The sequence below is a fragment of the Sus scrofa genome, chromosome 17, assembly GCF_000003025.6.
Source record: "Sus scrofa isolate TJ Tabasco breed Duroc chromosome 17, Sscrofa11.1, whole genome shotgun sequence".
NCBI lineage: Eukaryota > Metazoa > Chordata > Mammalia > Artiodactyla > Suidae > Sus > Sus scrofa.
In genome coordinates, this window is record NC_010459.5 from 13,469,984 (window position 1) to 13,481,213 (window position 11,230).

The 11,230-nt window shown below is 35.2% G+C and overlaps 1 protein-coding gene across 1 annotated transcript; it reads right to left on the bottom strand.

The window, feature by feature from the left end:
- Nucleotides 662-11,026, bottom strand: LOC100511540 (arylamine N-acetyltransferase 1). Its single transcript, XM_021078248.1, has 3 exons — nucleotides 10,977-11,026; nucleotides 2,204-2,249; nucleotides 662-1,540 (listed from the first exon to the last, which is right to left on the bottom strand). Exons 1-3 carry the CDS (start codon nucleotides 11,024-11,026, stop codon nucleotides 662-664), a joined length of 975 nt encoding a protein of 324 aa, XP_020933907.1.

Genomic DNA, 11,230 nt, shown 5'->3' on the forward strand with positions numbered 1-11,230 from the left:
AAAAACAAAAAATGAAAAAAACAATAAATAAATAACCTAAGTTAAATTTTGCTTGCATTTGCAAAATAATCTAGATTAAGTTTCACACGCTGTCATGTATTGGTTCAAGTCTCTTCCTAGAAACTGATATGTTATTTGAACGGACTATCATATCACAGTCTTCTTTCTTGAATTCCAATCTTAATTGTACATGCAATATTTTGTAAAAAGAGAATTGAACAAATGCAGGTTGAATATAATTGGATGACTTCCTCCCTATTTAATTAGGCAACAATTAAATATTTTCTATGAATGTAATACCTGATCATTGTTGAAAGATTTGTAGTATAAATTGATATAGTTCTTAATATAACACCAGGCCATCCTTAGAATTCCTTTACTATTTTCAGTTTCAATAGGTATGTGACTATGTGTTTTATTTCAAATAAAAACTTGTCTTATAATTATTTTGTGCTAAAATGGTTACTGGTGAAATGATTCGATATCTGAATTATGCCTTTTTTCCTTATATTGCATTCAAAATAATCTAGAGATTTGAGGAGTTCTGTGGTGAATACACAGGATTTTATTTGTCTCCACACTCTGATTTTGAGTAGATCTGAAAAATATGTATTAGAAATTTAAATACTGGAATAATAATACCAAATCATTCTTTTTCTCTCTAAATGGTAAAAAATTGGTCACCATTTTTTGGCACAAGCTTTTTCTCCAAGGAAATATTAAAGATATTTTTAAGATTTTCTTCTATTTCTTCCTCGTTTAGTGTCTTAAACTCTACCAAGTCCATATTGTCCTTATAATTGTATCTCCTGTAAGTGAGGGTGAAGCCCACCAAAAAGTGAACCCCTTCTGGGGTCTGCAAAGAACAAAATGACTTGTCTGTAAACACAGATGTTGGAGATTCCTGAACGTATGCATTCACAGACTCAAAATCTTTAAGTGACCGAGGTTCAAGAGTAAAGGAGAAGATTTTCTGGTATTTATTCTTTTGCAGGAGATCAGAATTAATAAATTCTTCATTTGGGATGAACTCCTCTCTTCTTATTTGGTCCAGGTACCAGATTCCTTTCTCTTCTGTTAAGCGGAAGATGGAGGGCACCTGGGGCTGATCCTTTCCTGAAATTAACTCTAGAGGCTGCCACGTCTGGGAAGAGCCAGGATATCCAGCATCAACAATGTAGTTACGGTCATCAATGGTCACCTTCATCAGGAGGTGGACCATGGCATTACTATATTTTTTGACTGGAGCGATGTAAATCCATCCTCCCAATAGTGTGGCCTTAAAACCAATTGTGCTCAGAGCCCAGTATAGCAAATAATTTAGCTGGAGACACCAGCCACCCCTCTTTTTTCTCACAACTTGATCAAAAATGGCCTCCAGGCTCAATTCTGTGGCTTCCCCACAATGGATGTTAAGGTTCTCGAAGGGAATGGCTCGGATCTGGTGCTGAAAAATGTCAGTTAATGTTTGCAAGTCCAATTTGTTCTGCCAGTTCTTATAACCAATTCTTTCAAAATAGGCTTCAATGTTTATGCTTCCCTAAGGCAAGAAAAACAAAAGAAAAAACAATTACCTCTGAACTTGGACTTTCTTCATGAGGTTAATTATAAATTTAATGTGATTTAAACATGTAAATATAAACCTTAATTAGAAACATCTGTAATTATGTATTTAGAAACAATTTAAAAAATTCATCTTTAAAGTAATTTTTTTTCAAAATTATGGCAATATTTTTGGCATATAGCATGTGTCAGTTTCAGGCATGTAAACTGCTAATTATATTCGTGTGTATTACAAAATGAGTTGCATAATAGGGTTAGTTGAGACCTCCATTTCCAAAGACAATTATGGTTGATTTTGTTGTGTGGTGATTACATTTAAGATTTATTCTCTTGGAGATTTATGGACAAGATGGTGGAGTAGAAGGAAGCAGATCAATTCTTCTCATGAAAACACCAAAATTACAACTAACTCTTGAGTAACCACCCACAAAATAGACTGGAAGCTACCAAAAAAGGTACTGTATACCCAAAGACATAAAGAAGCCACATCAAGGTGGTTGGAGGGACACTTTCATGGCATAAGCCACCTCTAATCATACTCTCACCAGAGGGAAAAGATTCAGCTCCACCTACAATGGGGCAGGCACCATTTCCTCCCACCAGGGAGCCTGCCACAAGCTCCTGCATCAACTTCACCCACCAGGGGGAAGACTCGCGAAGTAAGAGCATCTACCACCCTGTAGTCTCTAAAAAGGAGACCACATAAAAAGCTATACAGATTGAAAGTGTAGAGAAAAATGAGCCAGAGGAAGGAACAATCAAAAACCCAGAGGAACACTGAAGTTGAAGTAGAGTTAACAATCTCCATGAAAAGCACTTTAGAGCAATGACAGTAAAGATGATCCAAGATCTGGGAGAAAAAACTGGAGGCAAAGATCTATAAATTACAAGAAATATCAAACAAGAAATAGAAGATTCAAAGATTAAACAAAGACAGATGAACAACACTATAACCAAAATTTAAAAATTCACTAAAAGGAATCTTAGCAGAACACAGGAAGAAGAAGTGAGGAGGAAGACAGACTGGTGGAAATGGTGACAAGGTACAGAATAAATTTTAAAAAATAAAATAAATGAGGACTGTCTAAGAGAACCCTGGAACATCATCACTTGCATTATTAGGTGCCAGAAGGAGAAGAGAAAGAAAAAGTGATGGAGAAAGTATTTGAAGAGATAATAGCCATAACTTTCATTAACTTGGGGAAGGAATTGCTCACTTAAATCCAGGAAGCACAAAAAATATCATATAGAATATACCAAAAGGTGGAACACCACGAGACACATATTAATCAAACAGATCAATATTAAAGAAAAAGAGAAATATTGAAAACAGCCAAGGAAAAGCAACAAATATACAATGGAACCCTAAGAAGTTTATCAGCTGATTTTTCAACAGAAACTACAGGCCATAAGGGAATGACATGATATACTTAAAGTGGAATAAAAGGACAGAAAAACTTAAACCAAGATTATTTTACCCAGGAAAGCTCGCATTCAGATTTGAAGGAGAAACAAAAGATTTGGAGAACAGCAAAAGCTAAGAGAATTCAACACCAGCAAACCAGCTTTACTACAACACTTCTCTAAGCAGAAAAGAAAAGGCCATAACTAGAAACAAGAAAATTAGAAATGAGAAGGCTCACCTGTAACACAAACATATAGTAAATGTAGCTAATCATTCACAAACAAATAATATTGAAACCAGCAATCATGAGAAAAAAAAAAGGGAACAAATGCAAGATACTGGAGATGCATTTGCAGTTAATAGATAACTTAAAATAATTATACATTATATATCATACATATTACATACATATATAAATAATCTTTTATATTATACATATAGAGAGACCTCTATATCAAAACCCCATGATAGGAGCTCCCATCATGGGACAGTGGAAATGAATCTGACTAGGAACCATGAGGTTGCAGGGTTGATTCCTGGCCTCGTTCAGTGGGTTAAGGATCTGGTGTTGCCATGAGATGTGGTGTAGATCACAGATGCAGCTCAGATCTGGTGTTGCTGTGGCTGTGGCATAGGCCAGTGGCTACAGCTCTGAATCAACCCCTAGCCTGGGAACATCCATATGCCTCAGGCATGGCCCTAAAAAAAAAAGAAAAAGAACAAAAAACCTCATGATAAAAAATAATAAATCTACAATAGATACACACATGAGTAAGAAAAAAACAACTCAAACACAGCACAAAAGATATTTTTCAACCCACAAGAGAAGAGAACAAAAGAAGAAAGGATGAAAAATATATATAAAAATCCAAAACAATTAAGAAAATGGAAATAAGAACACTCATATCAATAATCACCTTAAATGTAAATGGACCAAATACTCCAAACCAAAGACATAGACTGGCTGAATGGATTAAAAAAAGAAGACCTATATACAGCATATAGCTGTCTACAAGAGATCCACTTCAGTCATAGGAAAATATACAAACTGAAGGTGTTAGGTTGGAAGAAGATATTCTATGCAAATGAAAATCGAAAGTAATCTGGAATAGCAACACTTATATTTTAAAAATAGTCTTAAAGGTTAGAAGAGATGAAGAATATTACAGGATAAAAGGATTAATTCAAGAAGAAGATAAAACAATTGGAAATATATATGTATTGAATATAGGAGCACCACAAATATAAGGAAACTGTTAGCAGCCATAAAAGGAGACATCAACAATAACACAATCATAGTGGGGACTTTTAACACCCCACTTACAGCAATGAACGGATCATCCACAGAGGAAATCAACAAGGAAACAGAGGACTTAAATGACACATTAGACCAGATGGCCTTAGATATTTATAGAACAGTTTCATATATAGAACATTCCAAAGCTATATAGAACATTCCAAGGCAGCAGAATACATACTCTTCTCAAGTGCACATGGAACATTCCTTAGGATATATCACATTCTTGGCCACAAATCAAGCCTCAGTAAATTTAAGAAAATAGAAATCGTATCAAGTAGCTTTTCCAACCACAATGCAATAAGACTAGAAATTAACTACAATAAAAAAAAACCTGCAAAAAACACAAACACATGGAGACTTAACAATATGCTACTAAACAACCAATGGATCACTGGAGAAATCAAAAATGAAATAAAAAATACCTAGAGAAAAAAGTCCAGGACTAGATGGTCTCACATGAGAATTCTATCAAACTATTTTTATAAGAAGAGAAAATACCTATCTTTCTGAAACTATTCCAAAAAATTACAGAGGAAGAACACTCTTAAACTCATTCTATGAGGCCAACATCACCCTGATACCAAAACCAGACAAAGATATCACAGAAAAAAAAGAAAATTATAGGTCAATATCAATGATGAACATAGATGCAATTATCTTCAACAAATAGTAGGAAACTAAATCCAACAATACATTAAAAGGATTATACACCATGATTAAATGGGATTTATCCCAGAGATGGAAGAATTTTTCAATATCCTCAAATCCATCAGTGTGATACACTACATTAACAAATTGAAGAGTAAAATCCATATGATCACCTCAATAGATGCAGAAAATCCTTTGATAAAATCCCAAACTCATTTATGATTAAAAACCCTCCAGAAAGTGAACATAGAAAGAATCTACCTCAACATAAGAAAGGCCACATGTGACAAACCAACAGCTAACATCATCCTCAATGGTGAAAACCTGATAGAATTTCCATTAAATCAGGAACAAGACAAGGATGTCCACTCTCACTATGTTTATTTAACATAATTTTGGAAGTCCTATCCATGGAAATCAGAGAAGAAAATGAAAAAGAAAAGCCATGGAAATCGAAGCAGAAAAGGAATCCAATTTGGAAAAGAAGATGTAAATATTTTGCTGACTGCATATGACATGATATAATGCATAGAAAATACAAAAGATGCTATCTGAAAAGTGTTAGAGTTCATTTATGATTTCAATAAAGTTGAAGGACAAAAAATTAATCCACAGAACTCTATAGTATTTCTAGAGCATTTTTTGCAAGACAAACTCTATAGCATTTTTTGCAGGACAAACTCTATAGCATTTTTTTGCAGGACAAAAAATTAATCCACAGAACTCTATAGCATTTCTATATATTAATAATGAAATATTGGAAAGTTAAATTAGGGAAACAATCCCATTTACTACCAAAAATAATAAACCTACCAAAAGAGTCAAAAGACCTGTATTCTGAGAACTATGAGACACTGATGAAAGAAATCTAAGATGACACAAACTGATGGAAAGATATACCATGCTCTTGGACTGGAAGAATCAATATTGACAGAATGACTATACAACCCAAGGTAACCTACAGATTCAACACAATCCCTATGAAATCACTAATGGCATTTTTCACAGTACTGGAACAAAACATTTTAAAATTTGTGTGAAAATACATACGACCCAAATAGCTAAACAACCCTGAGAAAGAAAAATGGAGTGGGAAAAATCAGGCTCCCTGACTTACGACTATGCTACAAAGTCACAGTCATCAAAACAGTATAGTACTGGCACAAGAACAGACATATACATCAAAGGAACAGGACAGAAAACCCAGAAAAAATAGACACACCTATGGTCAATTAACCTATGATAAAGGGGGGATATGCAATGGAGAAAACAAGTCTCTTTAATAAGTGGTGCTAGGAAAACTGGACAGCTACATGTAAGAGAATGAAGTTAGAACACTCTCTAACACCATACACAAAAATAAACTCAAAATGTGATAAAGGAGTTCCCGTTGTGGTTCAGCGGAAATGAATCCGACTAGGAACCATGACGTTGTGGGTTCGATCCCTGGCCTTAATCAGTGGGTTAAGGATCTGGCATTGCTGTGGCTGTGGTGTAGGCTGGCAGCTACAGCTCTGATAAGACCCCTGGCCTGGGAACCTCCATATGCCACAGGTGCAGCCCTAAAAAAAAAGACCAAAAAAAAAAAAAAGGCAAAAAATGTAATAAAGACCTAAATATATAGGCAGAATATTCTCTGACATAAATCACAGCACATATCTTTTTGACCACCTTCTAGAGTAATGAAAATAAAAACAAAAATTAAAAAAATTTGACACAATTAAACTTAAAATTTTTTGCACATCAAAGGAAACCATAAACAAAATGAAAAGACAACACAGAATGGGAGAAAACATTTGCAAGTGACGTGACTGACAAGGGATTAACCTCCACAATATACAAACAACACATGCAGCTGAATATCAAAAATGAAATAACTCAATCAAAAAATGGGCAGAAGATTTAAATAGACACTTCTCCAAAGAAGACGTAGAGGTGGCCAAAAAACATGAAAAGTTGTTCAACATTGCTAATTATCACAGAAAAGCAAATCAAAACAACTACGAAGTACCACCTTACATTAGCCTTAATGGCCATCATCAAAAAGTCTATAAGTATCCCTCCCCACTGTAGTGCAATGGGATCAGTGGCATTTCTGGACACTGGGACACAAGTTCAATCCCCAGCAGGGCACTGTGGCCTATGATCTGGCATTGTCACAGCTGCGGTGTAAGTCGTAACTCTAGCTTGGATCTTATTCCTGGTCTGGGAACACAATATGCAGTTGAGTAGCCAAAGAAAAAAAAATTCTATAAACAATAAATGCTGGAGACAGTGCAGAGAAAATTAACCCTCTTACACTGTTGGTAGGAATGTAAACTTGTACAATCACTATGGAAAACAGTATGGAGGTTCCTCACAAAACTAAAAAGTAGTACTACCATATGATCCAACAATCTCATTCCTTAGCATGAAACCACAGGGAACCATAATTTGAAAAGATACATGCATCCCAATGCTCATTGCAGTATTATGTAAAATAGCCAAGACAAGGAAACAAACTAAATGTCCTTTGACAGAGAAGTTGTGGTACGTAAGAACAATGGAATATTCCTCAGCCATAAAAAAAGAAAGAGACAATGCCATTTATAGCAACGTGGATGGACCTAAACCTTATCAAACTAAGTGAAGTTATACAGTGAAAAATAAACATCATATATCATTCATATGTGGAATATTTAAAAAAAAGATACAAATGGGACAGATAGATGGGAGAGAGGCATAGATTAAGGGCTTGGGGCTGGCAAATGCACACTGTGGTAAATGGAGTGTTTGGCGCACAGGGACCTATTGTATAGCCCAGGGAACTCTACCAAATATTCTGTGATAATCTATAGGAGAAAAGAATCTGAGAAATAATGGATGTGTGTATTGTAAATCAACCATACTTCATTAAACTTTTAAACAATGAAAAAAAATGTTGAGTGGTTTTAAAAAAACATGTACTCTCTTACTTTTTTTTCTTTCCATACAATAGACCATTGTTAATTGTAATAAAAATGCTGTGCTTTAGATACCCAGATTCATACATCTTATACCTGGGAGTTTGTACCCTTTGATAAACTCCTCATCTCACCCACACATCAGCCCCTGGAAACCTCCATTCTACTTTCTATTTATACCATTTGGCCATTCAAAAAACAATTCTGGGAGTTCCCAAGTGGTGCAGTGTGTTAAGGATCCAGTATTGTCACTGCTGTTGCTTGGGTTGCAGCTTTGGCATGAGATTTATCACTGACCCCTGAACTTCCACATTCCACGGGATGGTCAAATAAAGATTCTGCAAATAAATGAAAACATAAAGTATTTGTTTGTCTTACTTTGCTTAGCACATTGCCCTCAGTGTCCATCTATGTTCTTACAAAAACCAGGGTTTCTTTCTTTCATATGGCTGAATAAAAGGGAAAAAGTTTCCTAAGCATTTATCCATTGATGGACACTTGTTTTAATGTCTGGGCTACTGTAAATAATGCTGCATGAGCATGAAAGTACAGATATCTCTTTGAGAGAGTATTTTCTTTCTTTGCTGTATATCCAGAGTTGGGTTGCTGGCCTCAGATAACACCTCTACTTTCCATTGTGAGGAAACTCCATGTTCATTTTCCATAATGGGTGCACCAATTTAAACTCCCACCAACAGTGCAACAGGGTTTGCTTTTACTTCATACAGCCCCACCAACTTTTGTTGTTTATCTGTTGTTGCTGATAGTCATTCTAACAATGTATTGTCGTATCTCATTGCCATTTTGATATATATTTCCCTGAGTTTTGTGACGCCTCTTCAGGTACCATTTCTTTGGCTATTTATATAAAGTGTCTATTCTTTATAAAAGTGTCTATTCCACTTCACTGCCCAGTTTTTAATTACAGTATTCTCTTTTTTTTTCTATTGATTTTTTTTGTGAGTTCTTCATATGGGTAGGATATTAACTCATCTTCAGATACATGACTTGAAAATATTTTTCCCATTCCTTTGGTTGGCTTTTAATTAATTTATTTTATTTTATTTCTTGCTTTGCAGATAGTTCTTAGTTTTAGTTCGTCCCGCTTGTTGATATTTGTTCTTCTTACTTTAACTTTTGGTGTTATATCTAAGTAACACAAGCAAAACAGAACAAAACATAAAACCCCTCCCCTTTGCCAAGACCAATACCCAGGAATTTTTCCCCTATATATTTTGTAAAATGATTACAGTTTATGGGGCACATGTTAAGTCTTTAATCTATTTTCAGTTAATTTTGTGATTGATGTAAGATAGGGGTCTACATTTATTCTTCTTCATATAGTCTCCCACTTCCAAACACCATTTGCTGAGGAGACTATACTTTTCCCAATGCATCTTTTTGACTCCTGTTCATGTATTATTTGACACTCTATGAGTGTTTATTACTATTATCTCATTATTTACTTTTCCTTTGGTTTTTGCATTGTTTGTGTGCTGGTATCACACTTTATGTGTTCATTTGTTGTTTTTAGTCAAAATTATGTGTTCATTTGTTGTTTTGTCAAAATTTAAGGTCTCCTTCCCTGCTCTATTGATATGTAATTGACATAAAACACTGCATCAATTGTAAGGGGTAAAACAATGATTTGACTTACACATATTGTGTAATGATGACCACAATAGGTTTAGTCAAAAGCCATCATTTCATATGGATACAGAAAGAAAGGAAGAAAGAAACAAACAAAGAAGGAAGGAAGAATAGGAAAGAAAGAAAGAAGAAAGAATCTAAGATAGAAATAATGAAAGAAAGACAGAGGAAAAAGAAAGGGATAAAAAAATCTTTCCCTTGTGATAAAAACTATTAGGACTTTCTTTCTTGACAACTTTCAAATAGTTCCACATTTTTTTTATTAACTATAGCATTGTTATACATTTTGAAAACAGGAGTTGCGATGCCTGCAGCCTGGTTTTTCTTTCTCTGGATTGGCTTAGAGCATTTGTGGTCTGTTGTGCTTATCTATTAAGTTCAACACTATTCTTGATATTTTGTGTTAAATGCCACTGGAAGTTTAATAGGAATGATACAGAATCTATAGAGAGTTTTAGTAGTGTGTACATTTTAAAATATTAATTTTTCTGATCCATGAACTTGGGATATCTTTCCTTTTATTTGTGTCTTCTTCAATTACTTTTTTCAGTGCCTTACAATTCTCATTGTGCAGATTTTCACCGTCTTAGTTAAATATAATTCTAAGTATTTAGTTTCTTCTTTTTCTTTCTTTTTTTAGGGCTACACTTGTGGCATATGGAAGTTCCTAGGCTAGGGTTAGAATCAGAGCCACATCTGCTGGCTTACACCACAGCCACAGCAACATCAGATATGAGACACATCGGTGACCTATGACCTTGTAGCAATGCTGGATCCATAACCGATTAAGTGAAGCTAGGGATAGAACCTGCATTCTCATGGATACTAGCCCAGGTACTTAACCCTCTGAGCCACAATGGGAACTCCTACAAGCAGTTATTTATTTATGTTTTTGCTTCTTTCCCCTCTGGAACTCCAGTTGTGTATATTGTTTTGTTTAATTGTTTCCCACAACTGATGTAGACTTTCTTCATTCCTTGTATCATTTTGCCTTCTGTTTGTATAAATTCACTATTTCTTTCCTTTGCTGAGTCCAGTTGTTATTGAATTTTTCAGTTTACTCATTTTAGTCTTCAATTCTAGATCCCTGCTTTCATTTTTAATGCTCTCTGTTTCTTTGTAAAACTTCTAATTTATTGATGCATTTGTTTTCTAATTTAATTATTCATCTGTGTTTCCTTGTAGTTCACTGAGTTTCTTTAAGAAAATTATTCTGAAATCTTTATCACATAGTTCACAGACCTCCTTTTCTTTAGGTCTATATGGGGAATTTTAGTAGTTTCCTTTGGAAGTGCCATATTTCTTTGGTTACTCATAATTTTAGTGGACATGCATCGGTGTCTATGTATTTGAGGATACAGACACCTCTGCCAGTCTTTACAGACTGACTTCTCACAAAGCCCTTCACAAGTGAGCCCATTTAGAGATTCTGAGTGGTCATACTGTTGGTATCCACACGGGAGCTTACCTTTGAAGGGCATGTAGAGCTGGTGCTAGTTGGGGTCCAAAGCCTAGCATGGTGGTAATGGCCTTTTGCTGGGCCCCATAGTTTGAGGCAAAGTCCTGCATTCACAGATCCTCGAGCTGTGGAATTTACCTAGGACCTCTGGTGAGCAGAATCTGAGGTGAGCCAGGAGCCCTGTCTCACAGGAGCTGCCTGGAACTGACATATGCCTGGGTGCAATGGGCACCTGGGTTAACAGGACCTGGCATGAAGGCCAG